Raw genomic sequence first — 21,509 nt, 5'->3', positions numbered from 1 at the left:
TCTCTCTAAGCTTCAATCTCTCTCCCTCTCTCTTTCACTCGTTTTTGTTTTATTGCACAAAAAATGCTATTTTTGGGTTTTCACCCTATTTTTTTTCTTAGAACAGCATCACTATTGGTGGTGTTATCTACATCACTAAGAGTGTTAAAAAAAACATCGCAAAAAGCATTGATATTTGTGGTGATGCCAATAGTGACTCTTTTTACGATGCTTTTTGGGATGCTCTTAGCAACACCACCAATTTTAATTAAAAACATTTATCAGTATGTATTCATGCCCTTATAGTGATTGTTGATTTGAATGTGATGGAAGTACAACTATCCAAAGCCACTCATATTTATGTTTCTTCAATTATATATGAGAGTCTGATGTAAACATGCTTATAGAATTCATAAAACTCCTTATGAATCATTGTTATCTTGCAAATGGTGATGATAAAGGATCTTCAAATATTAATAACAATTACTACATGAGCTGGTGAGGATTGTCAACTAGACACACTAATCGTGTGTTACATGGTTTGCAAACTTGCAAAGCTCATGAGGCTTCACCTCATTTTCTTTGTGCTTTTATGATCAAACGGAAGTAATATTGCCACCGCACAACTACTTCCCTTTGCTCACAAAAGAATAAATCACTTAGTTCCCATGCAAAATACAAGGCATTCATGCCTAATGTGTGAGATGCCAAGAATTCTTTCCTTTGATGGAAAAATATGAAGGGATGGGCCTGAGATTGTGCTTTGCATACATACTCAGACTTATATGTGTAGAGTACTTCTCTGTGAGAGAGAGAGAGATGAGAGAGCATTTTAGTTTCGCAGATTCAAAAATTACTACTATGTATGCATACATATTAAAGAGCGAAACAGAACTTATTGTACATACTTTGATGTTTGTGTGGGTGTACAAACTTTGACATTTGTTTGGGTATTTATGTGGGTATGTATACATGCTTTAGTTTTTTTAATTTGGAATACTTCTATACATATATATTATCTATAGTTAGATTTATTGTGACTCTCTACATTCGTCTATGCATCCAATTTTTGTTTCGAGAGGGGTTTGATCATATTATAAGATCCAAGATGCACGCTCAACTTTTTTATATACTTAAAATATATAGGTGAATATTATGCTGGCGTAGAGAGAGAACAGATGAGAGAAAAGAAAGATGGAGAGAGAGAGAGAGAGAGATTGACAACAAACTAGGGACTCGAAGATGGGCCAGTCCCCACCCCCCTTCTGGAGTTATATTATTGACAAGGAGCAAGCTCCTCCGTTAGACATAAATCAATTCTTACTTGTAGATCTTGGGAACACGATCACGGTTCCTTGCATGGTATACAACCGGCTAACACTTGCACAACTTGGAAGTTGGCACCTTTTGATCCTTCATCAGTCTCTCCTTCTCTCCTACACAATATGTGTAGGGATCTCCTCTTGGAGCTTGATTTCAACAGAGCTTCTGCAGCACTTGCACCTTCTCTCCTACACAATATGTGTAGGGATCTCCTCTTGGAACTTGATTTCAACAGAGCTTTTGCAGTATTTGCACCTTCTCTCCTCCTCTTGGAACTTGATTTCAGCAGGGCTTCCGCAACATTTGCACCTTCTCTCCTCCTCTTGCAACTTGATTTCATCACGGCTTTCGCAGCACTTGCTCCTTCTCTTCTACTCTTGGATGCATGCAAAGTGATGCTTCCTTCACCTCCCCCACACCTAAGGAGAGCCTCCTCTTTTATAGGCTTTTAAGAGCTTCTCTTCTTGGAGAGAGACTTGAGTTCCAAGATTGAAAAAGTTGATCTTCATGCAAGATGTGGCTATTCTAGGACCTACTCTACAACACCAATTTTCAGAGATCTCTCTGTGCATTGCTTGGATGAAAAAACGTCCAACACGAAAGTTATAGATCTCATTGTTTTTGATAACCCAAGCGGGACATTTTTAGATATCCTCTTTCTATTGCGAGATATTTTAAAAATGGATTCACCATGTCTATTTTTAGAAAAATAACTTTTTAAACTATACTCTTAACTTGTGGTCATGCAACCACCTTGAGCCATAAATAAGGAGAGTTCATTAGATTGCCTTGGGCCTTCACCTTAAGATTGAATTCCACACAAAATCTTGTGTAATTTTGGACCTTAGAAAGAGAAAATCAATTCTCTCCTCACTTCCAGAGGATCATGTCTCTTGTTTGTCTTAGTGAGAGAGTTGCCTCTCTCATCTTTCTTAATGAAATACCTTAAAACCTTGACTTGTAAGGGAAAGGATGATCTCAAATGAATGCAATGCTCATTACACACAAGTAAATGTTCTCGGGCGTCCGTGGATGCACACAAATATATATACACAATGCTAATGCACTTCCTCTTCTTAGAACTCAATCTATCTTCATTTATATATAGCTCCTTAGTTCTTGTGTACACTCTTACACTTGGTAGACACTTCTTTCCCCCTTCATAACTTGTCCTGCATGTATCAAATATCCCCATCACAGTGCTCTAATCACCCGATTAAGTGATGCACTAGGAATATTAGTCTCTAAATGGTCTCATGGCCATGCTAGATCATCATCAACACTTAAAGAAAAGTGAATCATTAATTTATTGACATAAATTTATTAAATAGAGAATGTGTAATAAACAATCAATTTAGTGCTCAGGTAAGTTACTAGTGAATATATGTGTGTATCACGTGGGTTCAAAATAAGGTATTTTAAAAATACTATTTTTATACATTTTTTACATACATAAGAGTATAATATAAAGGGGTTATCTACATATTGAATAGAAAAGGATTATGTTTTATTCAGAAAAACTTCATAGATAAGGATATTTATAAATAAACCTTGAATGCACGTGATGTAGAGAATATACATATAGTAACTTTCTCGAGATTTAGTGACATCTCTCTGGCTTCTAAACAATTGACCTCAATTGTAAAGGAGATACATAGTCCTTAAGAAGGTTTCGAAAGCCTTGTAGTTCTCTCTCAGTCATAAATTGAGCATCCAATGGGGGATATTTATTAAACTTAACCAAACACTTCTGTAATACCTTACTTGACCTTAGAATATTGTCCTGATGATGTAAAATTCTTTCAAGCACAAGGAACTCTTCTTTTTCTTCTATGTCAAATAAATCTTCGTTGATTGGTTCCATTGGAGGTTCTCCAATATAGGGATGTAGCAAACTTATATGAAAATCACTATGAATGTTCCAACGACTTCGTAGATCCAAACAAAAAGTCACATCGTTTATCTTAGTTGTGATCTTGAAAGGGCCATAATAATGATTAGAAAGCTTAACCACTTTACCCTTTTGACCTTTTTGCTTCTTCAAGCGAGCCTTCTCAAACTTAAGAAGAACATACTGTCCCAACTTGAGATCTAACTTATGATGATGCTTATCAACTTCACATTTATGCTTCTCTTGTGTCCATTGGATAGCAGATTTTACTTGAGTGAAAGCTATATCAATGTCTCTAACAAACCCATCTACTATAAAGATCTTATCCTTTGTAAGAAGAATGGGTGGTAAATGAGGCTTGACATAGATGATCTCAAAGGGTGCCTTACTAGTACTAGAGTGCAGCGTGTTATTGTATGCAAACTCTACTAAAGGCAAATACTTTTTCCATTCACTTTGCCCATCCATTTGAGGATGATAAGAGGATGAAAACTTTAATCGAGCCCCAAGGTTCTCGAAGAGAGCTTGCAAAAGAGGCTTGTCATGTGGGGATCTCGATCACTTATAATGGACTTAGGCATGTCATGATGCTTGAAGATATGAGCAATGAATAGCTTAGCCATATGATCGGCTTTGATTGTCTTTTTCATAGGTATAAAGTGAGCTTGCTTACTGAACCTATAAATGATAGTCTAGATTGCATCGTTGCTTGCTTGTGTGCGAGGAAGCTCCATGATAAAGTCCATGGCTATACTTTTCCAAGGCTCATTGGGAATAGATAATGGATTCAGTAGACCAGGTGGTTTATCCCTATCATACTTTACTTTTTGGCATATCTTGCATTCACAGACATATCTTTCAATGTCAGCTCTAAGAGTGGGCCAAAAGAAATATATTTCCAATGCTTGAGTAGTGGGTAGAATACCCCTATGTCCAGCATATGGAGATGCATGTGCTTTATGCCCATTACCCTGTGTTGCGATGGTAATGCTATAAAAATTACTTGATGATTATACAAATAACCATCTCGAATCAAGTACGGTGTAATTGACTAACCTGAATTAAGTTAGATCCCATATGGTTGAGAAGTTAGAATGAGTTGAATACATTTTGGATAGATCCATAAACTCATTATGGTAAATAGTTGTGATTGCATTCACTCGAGGTCGCCGTGTGACAGCATCTGCTACCACATTCTTAGTTCCAGATGTGTGAAGGATTTGAAAATGAAACATAGATGAGAAATTTGCCCAACGCATCTGATTCTTTGAGAGCTGCTTCTGAGTGAGAAAGTATTTTAGACTTTGGTGATCTGTTTTAATTACAAAATTTGCACCAGGTAAATAGTGTTTCCATACTTGAAGAGCATGTACCATCGCCATAAGCTCTTTCTCATATACTGGAGCATGTAGCTCATGATCCTTGAGGTATCGGCTCTCAAATCCTATTGTATGATGCTCTTGGTTAAGCACAACTCCAATGCAATCCCTAGAAGCATCATAGTGAACTTCAAAAGGTTTTTGAAGATCTGGAACTAAGAGAACTGGTTCTTGAGTCACAAGAAACTTAATTCTTTCGAAGGCTTGTAGTTGCCTTGATCCCCAGCGAAAAGGCATTTTCTTCTTAGTAAGGTCATGTAGAGGAGATGCAACATACGCAAAACCTCATATGAACCTCTTGTAGTGTGAACATAGGCCCAAGAAACTTCTAAATTCATGTATAGAAGTAGGTGTAGGCCAATTAACAATGGCTCAAATCTTCTCAGGATCCATTCTCACTAGATTGTGAGAAACAATATGGCCCAAGTAATGAATTTTCGAAAGAAAAAATTCACTCTTCTTAGCATTGACATGTACTCTATTCTTGCGAAGCTCTTGAAAAACAATAGATAGATGTTTTCTATGCTCCTCTTTAGACCATGAAAAGATTAGAATGTCATCAAAGAAGACACATGTGAACTTTGAGTGAGGTTTGAAAATTCTCTCCATCATTCGATTGAATGTGGCGAGTGCATTAGTCAAACCAAATGACATGATTAAGAACTTGTATAGTCCAAACGTTGTATGAAAAGCTATCTTATGAACATCTTGAGGTTCTATCCATATTTGGTGATAGCCACTCTTGAGATCAATGTGACCAAAGATACTAGCCCCTTGCAACTTATCTAAGATATCATCTATCCTTGGGATAGGAAAAGGATTCTTGATTGTGATCTTGTTCAAAGATCTGTAGTCTATGTACATACGGAAAGAACCATCTTTCTTTTGAACAAGTAAGACTGGAGAGCAGTATGGAGAAGATCTAGGTTGACCTAACCCTTTTTCAAATGGTTCGTTTACTTGTTTTATGATCTCCTCTTGTTGACTTGCACTTACTCAGTAAGGCGGTTGGTTAGGTGGTGAAGTGCTTGGGAAAGATCAATTCTGTGATCTTTCGGGCACTTAGGAGGTAACTCTCTTGGGAGTGAATCACCAAAACAATCTTCATATTGTTTAGCAAAATCATGTCTGGCTTGAATAATTAAAGAGAGGGGTTATTTTAAAGTCTGAGACTTAGAAGAATTAGTTGGTATTGTGTGTTTATTAGAGGCATCAAGTGCCCTTGAATCATTTGCTTCTTTTGACTCTCTCACAAAAATCATGTATGCAGAAATAACTTTCTTAATGTCTTTAGAAATGCTAATATGAGTAACCATTGGCACATGCCAATCTCCAGCATCAGCAATGCATACTATGTTCGGACCCTTGAATTGAAATGCAAGGGTCTTCTTAACAAAATCAGAAAGAGGTCTAATCTTGTAATGCCAAGGCATTCAACTTCCCTTGGATAGGAGTAGAATTGGTTATAAGTCCTTCAAATGCTAAACCTAATCTAATTGGTGTTCCCAATCGATCCGGTGGAATTTGTAGCCTTTCAACAATATCTACTGACACAAAATTATCTCTTGACACTAGATCAAAGAGTATCAAAACTTGTTGATTGTTGAGTGTCCCCCAACCCTTTAAGAATTGTCTCTTCTTCTCATTTTAATGAGTGTTAGCTTGCACATTCGAAATAGAATTTGAGGATGGCATAGGAGGACCTTTAATCACATTTTCTTCCTTCCTTTTGTGAGGACAATCAAGCTTTATATGCCCTAACTCACCACAAAGAAAGCACCTTCCTTCCTCTTTGTACGTTTGTATCTCAAAGGGTGAGAGATACTTGTGCTTCTTCTTGTTACCCTATGGCTTTTAATATTGGTCATGAATAGAGGTAGGTCTTTCTTTATTAGTCTTGTCTCTTGGTTGATCATAGAGCTGCTATTGTATAGCTCTATAACAACTCATCTCCAACTTTCAAGATGTACCAAGTATATGCAAACTTGCAGCTATGATGGCACACTCTATCATGTGAGATAAGGTTTTATGTGGATACATCTTCATGGTTTTGTGTAAATCAGGGAGTAGGCCAGCTTCAAACTTCCTTTTCTTCTCTTCATTGATGGTCTCGATGAAAGGAGTAACCTTGAGGAGAGTAGACCAAAACTTGTCCACATAACTAGTGACCTTCTCATGCTCTTTTTGGCCTAGCCAATCCCACTCCTTCTTGACATCATTCAAAATCAGGAGGCAAGAACTGAGCATAAAATTTCTTCTTGAACTTTTCCCAAGTTGTAGGTTTCCTTCCGTCCAAAATGAGGGTCAACCACCATTTGCTAGTGGTGTCTTTCAAGTGCATACCTACATGCCTGAGCTTGGATTTTTTTGAGAAATTATCATCAAAGAAAGCAAATTCAATTTGCGTGACAAAGGTTAACGCCTTAGCAGGATCTCTCTTACTAGAGTAAGAGTCAAACTTTATGTCCTCATCCCCAGACTTGAAAGTCTTAGTCTTCTTAAGCTTGCTCCTCTTATGGTCCCTCTTTGCCGGTTTGCGGATTGCACGAAACTTGAACCAAGAGAGTAGAAACTAGAAGATGATGAGGAGGAGGAGTAACTTGAGTAATCAGGGGAGTAGCTAGTTGTTGAGGAAGATGACTCCCTCCTTATCCTCCTCACTCGAGGTGAGGTCTTTTTACTCTTCTTGACCTGAAAGTCCTTCTTCCTTCTAGGAAGCTTCTTAGCAATTGGATGCTTTACACCTTCACCATCAATTGGTGCAATGGTGCTTTCTCCAATATCACCATCTTTTGGAGGATTCAATCCTTCATAAGTAGCTTCTTCCCTTGCCGTTATGCTATCAATCAATTGACATACTTCAGGAATCTCCAACAAGCCATCATACTTTGTCAATTGAGCCTATAATTCCTCGCTTGTAGGCACTTCATTAGTTGCCATCTTTACCTTCTTCTTGCAAGGATCACCTTTACTTTGAGAAAAGCAAAGAGACATTCTCTAATACCATTGTTATAAGATCTCAAGATACACGCTCGACTTTCTTATATCTGAAAATATATATGGTGAATATTATGCTGGCACAGAGAGAGAATAGATGAGAGAAAAGAAAGATGTAGATAGGGAGAGAGATAGAGAGATTGACAACACACTCAGGATTGGAAGATGGGCCAATCCCCCCTCTCCCTTATGGAGTTATATTATTGACAAGGAGTAAGCTCCTCCGTTACACATAAACCAATTCTTACTTGTAGATTTTGGGAACAAGATCACAATTTCTTGCACCATATGCAACCAACTAACACTTGCACAACTTGGAAGTTGGCATCTTTTGATCCTTCTTCAGTCTCTCCTTCTCTCCTACACAATATGTTTAGGGATCTCCTCTTGGAGCTTGATTTCAACAGATCTTGTGCAACACTTGCACCCTCTCTCCTACACAATATGTGTAGGGATCTCCTCTTGGAACTTGATTTCAGCAGAGCTTCCGTAGTATTTGCACCTTCTCTCCTCCTCTTGGAACTTGATTTCATCAGGGCTTTCGCAACACTTGCTCCTTCTCTTCTCCTCTTGGATGCATGCAAAGTGACGCTTCCTTCACCTCCCCCACACCCAAGGAGAGCCTCCTCTTTTATAGGCTTTCAAGAGCTTCTCTTCTTGGAGAGAGACTTGAGTGCCATTATTGGAAAGGTTGATCTTCATGCAAGGTGTGGTTGTTCTAGGACCTACTCTGTATCACCAATTTCAAGATATCTCTCTATGCGTTGCTTGGATGAAGAAACATCCAACATGAAAGTTGTAGATCTTGTTGTTTTTTATGCTCTACATGGGCCATTTTTAGAGATCTTCTTTCTATTGCGAGATATTTTAAAAATAAATTCACCATGTCTGTTTTAAGAAAAATATCTTTTTAAACTGTACTCTTAACTTGTGGTCCATGCAACCTTGAGCCATAGATAAGGAGAGTTCATTAGATGGCCTTGGGCCTCAACCTTAAGATTGAATTCCACACAAAAGCTTATGTCATTTTAGACCCTAGAAAGAGAAAATCACTTCTCTCCTCACTTCCAGAGGATCATTTCTCTCATCTTTCTTAGTGAGAGAATTACCTCTCTCATCTTTCTTAATGAAAGACCTTAAAACCTTGACTTGGAAGGGAGAGGATGACCCCAAATGAATGCAATGCTCATTACACACAAGTAAACGTTCCCACGCATCCCCGGATGCACACATAAATACATATACACAATGCTAATGCACTTCCTCTTCTTAGAAATCAATCCATCTGAAAGGGAGCGACGGATCGAAGGTTGGACTCGAGAGCTATGGCGGGAGAGCAAGAGTAAGAAAGGGAGAGACTAGAAATGGGAACTCCAACATTCACAATGTGTGACTGGGCCTTCCTTTATTCAAACTCTCACTAAAAGAATAAAGAATAAAGTGACGGTGATGGGCACCTGCCACCTACAGTTTGCAGTGGCGGTGACTGTCAATGTAGTAATACATGGTCGGCTAGGCAAAGGCGCCTTTACCCCAACAACCTCCCACTTAAAGGCGAATTTGCCCTAGTGAGGAGTGAAAAGAAAAAATAAAAAAAGACAGTACAACATGTACACATGTACAACAGGATGAGGAAAGACGTCATCTCATCCCACGCCCATCAACCTCCTGAGGAAGGCAAAGCACTCTGTAGAGAGGCTTTTCGTGAGTAGATCTACAGGATTCTGGTCAGTCGAGATCTTGACAAGATCAACAGACTTGTCCTCAATGACCCCACGTATGAAGTGATACCTCACCTCAATGTGTTCCGTCTTCGCATGAAATACCAGATTCTTGGCTAAGTGAATAGAACTCATAGAATCTGAATGCAATGTAGGGATAGCATCAATACCAAGGTCAGCAACCAAAAGACCTAACCAAATGGCCTCCTTGCAAGCCTCAGTGGCTGCAACATACTCGGCCTTTGTAGTAGAAAGGGTCGTGCATTTTTGCACCCTGGACATCCAAGAAACAACACCTCCAGCATATGTGAATACATAGCCAGATGTGGACTTCCTACTATTTGCATGTCTTGCATAATCAGAGTTAGTGTACCCCACGACTCCTATATCCTGGTTGTCGTAGCATATACACATATTTGCAGTGCCCTTCAGGTACCTCATGATACCCTTCATCACGGCATCCCAATGCTTCTTGCCAGGTGTAGCCATATAGCATGCCACAACACCAACTGCAAAGGCAATATCTGGACGAGTGGCTATCATGGCATACATAAGACTGCCCACTGCAGATGCATAGGGAAACTTGGCCATCTTGGCCTTCTGCTATTTTGTCTGTAGACAATCAGCCTGTGATACCTTCACATAAGAAGGCAATGGACAACCAATAGGCTTTATGTCCTGCATGCGGAAGCACTCAAAGACTTTATGAATGTACTCCCTCTGTGATAAGTAGAGTCCCTGATGCTTGTCGCGTGTAATGTGCATACCAAGTATGTGAGCGGCCTCTCCCAGATCTTTCATCTCAAAGCTCTTCTTGAGCTGAGCCTTAAGAGCATCTAGCTCATCATGAGCTTTCCCTGCTATCAACATATCATCCACATAGAGTACCAAAATCAATAAAGAACCATCACGAGCTTTCTTCGTGTAAAGACACGGATCCATAGCACTCCGGCTGTAGCCCTGTGACTGCATAAAGGCATCAAACTTATGATACCACTCCCTAGGTGCCTGTTTCAAGCCATAATGACTTTTCTTCAATTTGCACACTAGGTGCTCCTTGCCAGGTTCTGCAAAGCCTTAAGCTGCTCCATAAAAATCTCATCATGCAAGTCCCCATGTAAGAAAGCCATCTTGACATCCATCTGGTATAAATCCAAGTCAAGCTGAGCAACCAAAGCCAAGACTAAGCGCAGGGTGGTCATCTTAACCACAGGAGAAAAGACCTCATCAAAGTCCACACCATGCTCTTGCTTAAAACCCTTTGCTACCAATGTAGCCTTCTATGCCGGCTTGGGGTGTCCACGGGTACTTTTTAGCTTGTACACCCACTTGCATGGCAAAGCCTTCTTGCCCGTAGGCAAGGAAACCAAATCCTAAGTGTCATTCTTATGCAGGGAGTCTATCTCAGACTGCATAGCCCTCTCCCACGAGTGACTGTCACCCTTGCACATAGCCTCATCATAAGTGAAAGGCTCTCCTACATCTGTAACCAAGACATAATGCATCGAGGGTTGAAATCTATCTAGTGGACATCCGTCTCTAGTAGATCGTCTCACGGCAGGCTCTACTAACTGCCCAGCTGCCTGTCCAACACCTTGACCATGAGCATTTGCTGTAGTTGTAGGCTGTCCAACTGGCTATGCGGGAGCTCTCGATTCCTCCTGAAATATGACCCTGCAGATCTCAACAACTCTCTCAGGCTGCCTATGTACCTTGTATTCATGGAAGACTACATTATGACTACGGATGACTTTCCGCACCTGCGGATCCCAGAGACAGTAACCCATCTCGCCTGTATCCCCATAACTAAGGAAAATGCATTTGACACTCTTAGGATCCAACTTATTTCTCTTGTCCCTGGGCACATGGCAAAATGCCTCACATCCAAAGACACGGAGATGCGCATAAGAGAGAGGTTTTCCAGTTCATACCTCCTCTGCAACCTAGAAATCCAAACCACTAGAAGGTAATCTGTTTATGACATGCACAGCTGTACTAACTGCCTGAGTCCAAAAGCTCTATGGTAGGCCTGTATGGCTAAGCATATTGCGTAAACGCTCTTGGATGGTTCTATTCATCCACTTAGCCAAACCATTTTGGGGGGGTATAGGGGGCGGTCAACTAGCACTTAATACCCCTCTCATCACATAAATGCTCAAAAGGAGGTGAAACATACTCACCCCCATCATTTGTCCTTAGGCATTTTAGCCTATACTGAGACTAGTTCTCAACTAATCCAAGCCATCTCTGAAACATAGATAAGACATCGGATTTTACCTTAATGGGATAAGCCCAAACTTTCCGTGAAAAATCATCTATGAATGTAACAAAATACTTTGCACCACCCATAGACTGACAAGGCATGGGCCCACAAACATCCGAATGTACCAATGCCAAGGGCTCACTCATGCGTGGCCTACCAGACTTCTTATGCGTAGACCTAGTCTGCCTGCCATAAAGACAATGCTCACATGAATCAAAACATGCATAATCAAGGGGTGGTAAGTACTGCAAATCAGAAAGCATTTTCATTCACTTCAAAGACATATGGCCCAAACGGGCATGCCAAAGAGATACATGTGGGATAGAACCCACAAACAAAACATGATCAAGGGAAGAAGCTGATACAATCAAGGGGTAGAGACTGCCAGCCTTGGCACCTCTCGCAATCACAAGTCTGCCACGAGTGATCTTCCATGCAGAGTCTCCAAAACATACATGATATCCTGCGTCATCAAGCTGTCTAGCTGATATGAGACTATGTATCAAAGCAGGTACATGACGTACATCCTGTATAACAAAATTGCTATTAGAAGGAAACTACAGCCTAACATCACCAATGTCCACAATATCAAGAGAGTTGTCATCACCCAAGTGCACAGAACCCGAAACAGTATGGTATGAATGAAACCACTATTGGCAAGGTGTCACATGAAAGGATGCACCTGAGTCCAAGAGCCAACACTGTGTATACATAGAGTGTATCTCTATCATCTGTGAAGCACTAGAAGAAGATGCTAGGATATAATCATCATCATCAACATTCTCAGGCTGCATAACATTGATCTCTTCAATTTAACACTGGAATTTGCAGGTATTATGTTGCGATCAGAAGACTTATCCTGCACTTTGTCTTTCCCCTTACCTTTGTGCCTTTCATTGCGCAATTCATGGCATTGTGGCCTAATATAGCCCTTTTTCCCACAATGGTGACAAGTAACATCTGTATTCCTCCCACGGGATTTGCTATGTGACTTCCCATGAGACTTGGACTGAGATTTTTGAGAATCCCATTCACGGCCACTACCACTGCCATGCTTTCCATATCCATCATTCATTCCTCTAACTGTCATAGCATGAGACACACGAGAGGCATCCCAATTCTTACAGTTAACCTCTTCCTACAGAAGAGCACTCTCAACATCAGATAATTTCAAGGTAGCAGTAGAGGCACATAATGCAGTGCGGAATACATCCCATGACTCATTAAGAGTACCAAGCAAGAAAAGAGGAGTGACATCCTCTGCAAAAGTGATGTCCTGCGAAGTCAAGTTCTTGAGTATAGCATGGAATTGGCTCAAGTGAGCAGACATAGTCACATTGTCCTTCATGCGCAGATCCATAAGCTGCTTTAGCCAATACATTTAACTTGCTGGACTTTTCTTGTCATAGAGATTCTTGATTTTATCCCACAATTTCCAGGCACTCTGTTCCTCCTCAAATACACTATTCTGTGAGAGACAATACAATGGTGGACTTGCATAACTCATCAAGCTCAAGCCATTCCTCATCTAGCATAGTTGCAGGCAGATGGCCACTTAACCTCAAAGGTTTGATATGCGATTTCTGCACCAACACCTGCCAAATCTGGCTCTTCCAATAAGAGTAATTCATACCATCAAGCTTAGTGATGTTGAAAATAGCATGATTAGTGGATGAACTCGCCATAATGCAGGCTCGAAGACTGTAGACAGTTCAAAATTGCTTACTGTTTACTACAAAAAATGACCAAAAAATCACCAAAATCGAGGGAAAATGGCAAGGAAAGTGGAACCCAAGCTACTGCCCACCAAGTACTAGTGAAAGTACATCATTTCAGACGGTTTCAGCATGAAAAATCCATGTTAGTCCATACATATATGCTTGCTGTAATAAATTTCAGATTTCAGTAAAAGAGAGCTAATAGTGTCAAAATCGGATCCTAAGGCAATCAGATATTTCCAAGACCAAAGCCGGCATCATATGGGCATAATATAAGCATATGACGGTCAATAAGCATGAATCCAATACCCAAGTATGTCATACAAACATCTGCCAGTGAGTAGGCACACCCCCCAGTCAACGGGGCAAAGTGTTCCTGCCACTACCGAAACTTGACACAAGTAGGTGTCAGTTCACAAAGATACGGATCCAAAACTGAGACTTAGCTCTTAAGCATACAGTGAACCAAGACATATGATGTATCATCCCAAAAGATAAGAAGTCCCAAAGTACTAGCATCTGTAACTGCTCAATGGCATGTAACGGCTCAATGCATAAAAGTACCGCCTGCTTAATGTTTGATAAGCATTCAAGAATGCTCCCACTGGCACAAAAGTCGTATGTACGAGCTCAAGAGCTCAAGCCAAGGCAAGACACAATGCCAATGACATAAGTCCAAGACAATACATCAATAGTACATCCGAACATGTAGGCGATAGAGCATCCGTAAGCATGTAAGACATCAAATACATCCCAATCCAAACTCTGACAAGCCAAGTAACATCCAAGACTACTCCAGATAATCCAAAATGCATCCAAGGTGGAGCTTCAATGAGCACTCAAGCTCAACGTATGCATACGGTAATCAACCGTGACATGAGCATCAAGTCGTAGGCAACGGGTATGCATAAACCCAAGAAGCATCACTGTCGAAGCATATACCAATGTCAATAAGTGCGGGCTGAAATAAGCTCAAGCTTCCAAAAGCATCCGGATTCAATGACAAGCTCAAATTCATCCCTCAATGGTCAATACATCATAGCATAACCCAAGACATACATCTGGAACCAATAGGCATATGTCAAAGCATGAAAGATAGCTTCAGCCCAAGAGTATTCAGCATGCATTTATTGTTATAAATTGTGTATTTCCAGCCCCAAAATTAGGCCAAAATCATAGCATTACATGTATCTTCAATCCCCCCATCAATCGGGATGCAATAGGCATCAAACCGGTTATGTAGTCATTCCCAAACAAGCATAGGCATACAAATATATGCTATCTCAGACCTAAAATCTGTTGTATAAGATTCTCTCATCAGAATTTGGCAAATCCGACATCACCATTGTGTCTGGAGCATGCCAAAACCCCAATTTAGACTCTTACCTTGCCTGAATCAGGTTCTGAATGCCCGAGACATGACAAAAAGAGTGATTTTCGGGCGAGATTTTGAAACGGGCGAAAAAAAAACGTGAGCTGGCTGGGGGGTCTGCTGTCCCACGTTGTCGTACTTCTACGTATCCGAGGTGTGGAATCCACCAAAAAGTTTGTGTGTGTGACATTTGTTACTTTGTGCATACTTAGTCATTGTGTTTGCATTTTTGTTTTACGTGGGCTGGAGATCAGACATCATTGTTTAGTAGATGATTTGATGTTCACCCAAAAGCACACCTACAAACCCCATGGAGGTGGGTAGCATGATGATGAACAGGAGACAGCACATCAACATGATTCATTTCAAATGAAAGCCATTGTGACAATAGGGTTTGTAAAAGATGCCAAGGAGCACTTGGATTGTCGTCCAAGGGTCCAGGTGTGTACCTCCACATTGTGCTTTGCTCTGCTTGAACGTTTTGCCTTCAGTTGGTTCATGTTCAATTTCACAGAAGAGACAAGTGCTGTATTTGTTACAAACAATTTAGAAGGATAATGTGCTCTAGATCTGCAATGAGTATGGTTTTCCTGAGCTTCTCAAGCTCTTTGCTTATGCTAAAGATACAAAAGGTGATGACGTTTACACGGTCTATACTATGGATACAAAGACTGGTGAGTTTGTGGGAAAGCCTTTACATGGAGTCACTGAGTATATGGAATGGATTGACAATGAGACTCTTGCATATGTTACACAGGATGATCTCCATCATCCTTTCAAGGTATGGCGACACAAGCTTGATAAAGAACCAGTCTGAAGATGTTTTGCTGTATCATGAAAAGGATGAGGAGTTCTACCTTGATCTTTCCACATCAAAAAGCAAACAATACCTCTTTGTGACTTCAGGCACAGCAAGACTACACAATTTGTCCTCTATCTGAATGTTGATGATTCTACTCAAGAGTTCAAATCTTTGACTCCTCGCATCACAGGAGTTGATACCTCAGTGAGTCACAGGGGTGGACATTTTTTTATCACACAAAGGAGTGATGAAGTTTACAATTCAGAATTGTTGGTCTGCCCTGTGGAATTGGTTTTTAGTTTGACTCTCTTACTTCTCTATAGGCCAAGTGTAAAGTTAGAGGAGGTACAGGCTTTTTAGGATCACCTTGTTGTGTTTGAATGGAGGGATGGTTTATTGAATGCTACAGTGTATGCTTTACCTCCTGTGGGGGAGGAACTCACAGAACTTCCTGAAGGCTTTATTTTACAGTTTTGTGAGCTAGCATATTTGATTGTCTCTATGGAGGGCGATTACAAGTCCCCAGTATTAGTTATGACTACAGTTCAGCTCTGTCCAGCATATCAGGTGCTCTTTTGAACTCTGCTTTCTCGGCTTCCTTTGAGTGCACTGTAAGTTATTTTTTACTTTGGTGCTAATCTCTGCTTTTTGGAGGGAGTCGTGATGTGGATTGGGTCTATTCCAAACATTGTGTTGGCAACAATAGAGAGATAAAAAGCAACGACGACGACTAGCTGCAAAAAACTCTTGCAATTTTGACGACACAATCGTATTAAGGAGATATTGTTTTCATCGATAAGTTTACTTCTCCAGCTTACAATTTCTCTCGTGGAGATGTTGTTGTGTGAAGGTCACCTGAAGATCCCAATCAGTGGATGGTTAATCGGCTTCTAGCATTACAAGGGGATTGGATTAATGTTCCAGGATCATATGATATACTAAAAAATACAAAAGGGTCACTCTGCTGAATTGAAAAAGGAGGCCGATATCGATCGTTAAGCTGTGGTAAACGGGAAAGAGGGATGAGATGAGGAGAGGATGATGACAAAGAAGTAACAGAGGATGAAGACGAGCAGAGGAAGAAGTAACAGACGAGACGAGCAGTGGACAAGGCCAAACAAATTTATGATGAAGTTACCAGAGGGGTTGTTGTAGAGAGACGTGCTCCATGAAGCTCTGTATGGACAAGGAGAAGAAGCACTAAAGTCCTTCTAGAAGATGCAATGAGAAGGCAGTCTCCTGATGCAGTCTAGTGTAAAGCATGTGTTGGTGCATGAGCACTTCTCAAGGGTGAACAAAAATTCATGATAAAATCCTCAGATTGGATTTTTTGCAGAGAGAGATTGTGTTTGGGACTATTGTGATGGATATGTATGCCTGTGATTGTGCTTTGCAGTTGTCACCTTTCTGGATGTGGTAATGAGAAGACCATGTAACACAATATTAGTGAGTTTGGGAATCTCCCAATTCCCATTTTTTGAATACTAAAAAGGTGGCACCCGGATAACATGCCCATAAGTTTCTCGAAACCATATAATGTGACCTATCATTGGAAAGCACTTGAAAAATGGAATCTATTGAGCTATAGAGCGCTCAATTTGGAGATATAGTGTTCAAGTTATGACCAATCCAAAGATTTGACCACGTGTCCCAAACTCATGGGAAATTCCCATATTTCCCAATATGGTATTATGTGAAGTACTGTAGCATTGACAGCTGCTCGTGGACGGGGCAAATCAGCTGCACTTGGAGTGGCCATTGCTGGTGCTGTTGCTTTAGGGTACTCCAACATTTTTGTCATTGCCCCTAGCCAGAGAATCCGAAGACACTTTTCCAGTTTATCTTCAAAGGCTTTGATGCTTTGGAGTACAAGGAGCATCTGAACTATGACTTAGTGGAGAGTACACATCCAGAATTAAACAAGGCCATGGTACGTGTAAATATCTACTGTCAACATCGACAGACTTGGAGAGCACACATCCAGAATTCAACAAGGCCATAGTACGTGTAAATATCTTCTATCAACATTGACAGACTATCCAGTACATATAGCCCGAAGATCATGAGAAGCTAGCGCAAGCTGAGCTTGTGGTAATCGATGAGGCTGCTGCTATTCCTCTGCCTATAGTTAAGGCTCTGCTAGGACCTAACTTGGTCTTCTTATTCTCCACAATGAATGGTTATGGAAGCATAAGGAGATCTTTATCGTTGAAGCTAATTCAACAGCTTAGAGAACAGGGCCATGCACACTCTGTTGAAAATAGGCCTGTGTCAAGCTAAAGCAATCATCACCAATTGTAGAATTGGATAAGAGACAATCTCTAGAAGCATTCTGATTGATTTGTGCAGCACACTCCATTACAAGAAAAGCAACTGAAAAAGCTCGGGTTTCTTCTTCTTGTACCTTGTATTTGTTATTGGCAGAAATAAAACAGAGACTTGGCATCATTTTCTCATCTTGCTTATTCCCTTGATTGATCTTCTATCTTGGAATTTATCAAGGACCTTTGTGGTTGCGACTTTGTTTTCGAAAACCCCTCGACATCGTTGGTGAACTCTATGTGAAAGCGTCGCATTTAAAAAAATTTCAGGACGGGAGATACTTTAGCATCAATTTCAGCCCCTTCTACGATTCCTACTTTATCCTCTACTTCGACTCCATCATCGACTTCTGCTTCAAGTACTTCTACGGATGATTTAAAGTAGATTTTGTAGAATATGTCTATGTATATGCAACTTCAAAATCAGCAAGACACAGTTGTATATACAGCAGCAGCAGCAGTTACATCAACAACAGTTGTCTCAGCAAAGGCAACTATATTCGGAGCAAGAGAATGCAATCAACACGACTAAGGAAATTGAAGCAATTGAAAATGAAAAGAAGCTATTTGATGGCCGTAATGTATTGGCTTATTTGAAGACGTATGAGATTAAGATGGGATTTTTTGGAGTACCGACAAGACTTATGAGTAAATATTTTATTCGCCTTGTCACACCCGCCTTGAGGGTAAAAGCAACTGATCTTTTCCTTCAAAATTTGCATTGGCAAGATTTTAAGAAGGCCTTGAAAGAGGAGTATTTTCTTGAGGAATTTGGGATGGCTACACGGCGGTCATTCCGAGAGTGGGTCTACATGCCAAAGAAAGGTCTAGCTGCTTCAGAATTGATACGAGAATTTGAAGAGAGGGATAGTCAGCTTGATGCTATTGAACAAAGAGCATTGGATATTGAGAAAGTTGAGCTTTTCTTGCAAGCTATAGATCTTGCTCTTCAGGAAGAATTAGGAGAGCTTCTTGAGGATCGCACGAAGCCTATGGGTCTTAAAATAGATTGGCAAGACGCCCATGATGCGGTCTCGACTTTGACCAAGAAACGGATATGGAAGACCCGCCTACAGAATGGATCTATGACATTGACACCATCTTCTCCTCCTATGTTTGCTTCTACCCTAGTCATTTCTTCTCTTCCTCAGCCAGTTACTTGGCCTATGCTAGTGCCTACTGTTTCTAATCCTCCTGTTCCAAGACCGATGCCGGCTCCTTCTGCTCCAAAATCATCCACTCCTTTGGTTCCTTCCTCTCTTGATGACATAATCAAAGGCATAACAGATTTGACACTGGAGTAAGTTGAAGCAAAATTGGTGGGAAAATTAAAAGAGCAGTTTGCCTCGACCGCGCCTACTATTTCTTCTAGTACTCCTAATGCACCTAGGAGAGATCGAAGATGTATTTGGTGTGATAGTACGGACCATCAGCATTGCAGGGATTGTGAATCTTTTTAAGATGCAAGGAGGAAGAATTTGGTATTTTGGGGACAAGATGGCAAGATCTAGTTGATTGAAATAGGATCTTCGCTTGCTACCAATTTTGGGAAAGGAAAAATGAAGAAATTAGTAGATGACATGGCTACGCGTACTTCTTATGTGGCAGCTAGAGGAGATGCCTCTGCATATGGAGTCCAGATTGAGAAAGGTTCAGAGAGTTAGTCAGCATTATGGACCTATGCTATAGAGACGGCAAACAAGGGGAAAATTCAGCAGACTGTTTTGACTAGTGCACGTTCTAGCATCAGATCTAAGACAGGTTGGGATTTGCCTGTTGACAGGTACACTATTTATACCTACTTGGCTAAGTCTCAAGGAGCAGATGTACTTGTTGAGGAGAAGCATAAGAGAGATGAAGAGAATCCAAATGCAGCTAAAAAGACTAGAGGGGGTGAGTTTGTTACTCCACCTACTGTAGGGCCGTCTTCGAGACCAGGGCCAGAACGACATCCGGAGGATGCGCAGGATTAGAGGGAGTGGATGTCGTACTGCTGCATATCCGAGGTGTGGATTCCACCAAAAATTTTGTATGTGTGACATTTGTTACTTTGTGCATACTAGTCATTGTCTTTGCATTTTTGTTTTGCGTGGGCTAGAGATCAAACATCACTGTTTAGTAGATTATTTGATGTTCACCCAAAAGCACACCTACAGACCCCATGGACGTGGGCAGCATGATGATGAATAGCAGACATCACATCAACATGATTCATTTCAAATGAAAGCCATTGTGACAATAGGGTTTATAAAAGATGCCAAGGAGCACTTGGATTGTCATCCAAGGGTCCAGGTGTGTACCTCCACGTTGTGCTTTGCTCTGCTTGAACGTTTTGCCTTCTGTTGGTTCATGTTCAATTTCACAGAAGAGACAAGTGCTGTTTGGGAGTGAATCTGGTATTTGTTACAAAAAATTTAGAAGGAGAATTGGCTCTAGATTTGCAATGAGTATGGTTTTCTCAAGCTTCTCAAGCTCTTTGCTTATGCTGAAGATACAAAAGGTGATGAGGTTTACATGGTCTATATTGTGGATACAAAGACTGGTGAGTTTGTGGGAAAGCCTTTACATGGAGTCACTGAGTATATGGAATGGATTGACAATGAGACTCTTGCATATGTTACACAGGATGATCTCCATCGTCCTTTCAAGGTATGGCAACACAAGCTTGATAAAGAACAATCTGAAGATGTTTTGTTGTATCATGAAAAGGATGAGGAGTTCTACCTTGATCTTTCCACATCAGAAATCAAACACTACCTCTTTGTGACTTTAGGCAGCAAGACTACACAATTTGTCCTCTATCTGAATGTTGATGATTCTACTCAAGAGTTCAGATCTTTGACTCCTCGCATCATAGGAGTTGATACCTTAGTGAGTCACAGGGGTGGACATTTTTTTATCACACGAAGGAGTGATGAAGTTTACAATTCAGAATTGTTGGTCTGCCCTATGGAATCGGTTTTTAGTTTGACTCTCTTACTTCTCTATAGGCCAAGTGTAAAGTTAGAGGAGGTATAGGCTTTTCAGGATCACCTTGTTGTGTTTGAACGGAGGGATGGTTTAATGAATGCTATAGTGTATGCTTTACCTCCTGTGGGGGAGGAACTCACAGAACTTCCTGAAGGCTTTAGAGTACAGTTTTCTAAACCAGCATATTCGATTGTCTCTATGGAGGGAAACTACAAGTCCCCAGTATTACGTTATGACTACAATTCAGCTCTGTCTAGCATACCAAGTGCTCCTTTGGGACTCTACTTTCTCGGCTTCCTTTGAGGGCGCTGTAAGTTATTTTTTACTTTGGTGCTGATCTCTGCTTTTTGGAGGGAATCGTGATGTGGGTCGGGTTTATTCGAGACATTGTGTTCACAGCAATAGAGGGGAAAGGAAAAAGCAATGGATAGAGAAAAAGCTGGGAGAGAGAGGGAAGCAGCAACTACGACTCGCTAGAAAAAAGCTCCTGCAATTACATGCTAGAGGGCTTTACCTATCACTAGAAGCAGCTCTCCAGCTCTTAGCCCTATATCTGCAAGGTACCAATGACCATTCATATCACAGACCTACAGACAAGGACAGTCGGATGCAATTAGTGTTAGAAGTCCCTTTTCACACTCTTGAGAAAGTCCTTCTGGGCCGGGAGAACTCTTAACACCATTATGAAACTGGGTCGCCACTAAGACTGATGAAGAGGCATCATCCTCAGGAAACAGACAATCATCCAAAAGAGAATAAAAAGCATCGCTTCG

General features: G+C 40.7%; 1 protein-coding gene across 1 annotated transcript; it reads left to right on the top strand.

Moving 5' to 3' along the window:
- Nucleotides 1-15,012: 15,012 nt before the first annotated feature.
- LOC148012611 (uncharacterized) lies at nucleotides 15,013-21,039 on the top strand. Its single transcript, XM_087669177.1, has 7 exons — nucleotides 15,013-15,084; nucleotides 15,212-15,424; nucleotides 15,524-15,714; nucleotides 15,832-16,012; nucleotides 20,132-20,162; nucleotides 20,258-20,702; nucleotides 20,820-21,039. Exons 1-7 carry the CDS (start codon nucleotides 15,013-15,015, stop codon nucleotides 21,037-21,039), a joined length of 1,353 nt encoding a protein of 450 aa, XP_087525303.1.
- The last annotated feature ends 470 nt before the right edge of the window (nucleotides 21,040-21,509 follow it).

The sequence above is a fragment of the Lygodium microphyllum genome, chromosome 27, assembly GCF_053477565.2.
Source record: "Lygodium microphyllum isolate KBCC chromosome 27, Lygodium_microphyllum_v1.1.10, whole genome shotgun sequence".
Classification (NCBI taxonomy): domain Eukaryota; kingdom Viridiplantae; phylum Streptophyta; class Polypodiopsida; order Schizaeales; family Lygodiaceae; genus Lygodium; species Lygodium microphyllum.
The sequence above is the reverse complement of the archived record's forward strand: the minus strand, read 5'-3'. Positions and strand labels throughout refer to the sequence as shown.

Excerpts from the sequence above, each read along its gene's own strand:
- LOC148012611 (XM_087669177.1), top strand. The coding sequence starts at position 15,013 with ATGAAAGCCATTGTGACAATAGGGTTTGTAAAAGATGCCAAGGAGCAC. Across the intron at positions 15,425-15,523 it reads ATCTCCATCATCCTTTCAAG|CAAACAATACCTCTTTGTGA; the intron begins GTATGGCGACAC and ends CACATCAAAAAG. Across the intron at positions 15,715-15,831 it reads GAAGTTTACAATTCAGAATT|GGATGGTTTATTGAATGCTA; the intron begins GTTGGTCTGCCC and ends GTTTGAATGGAG.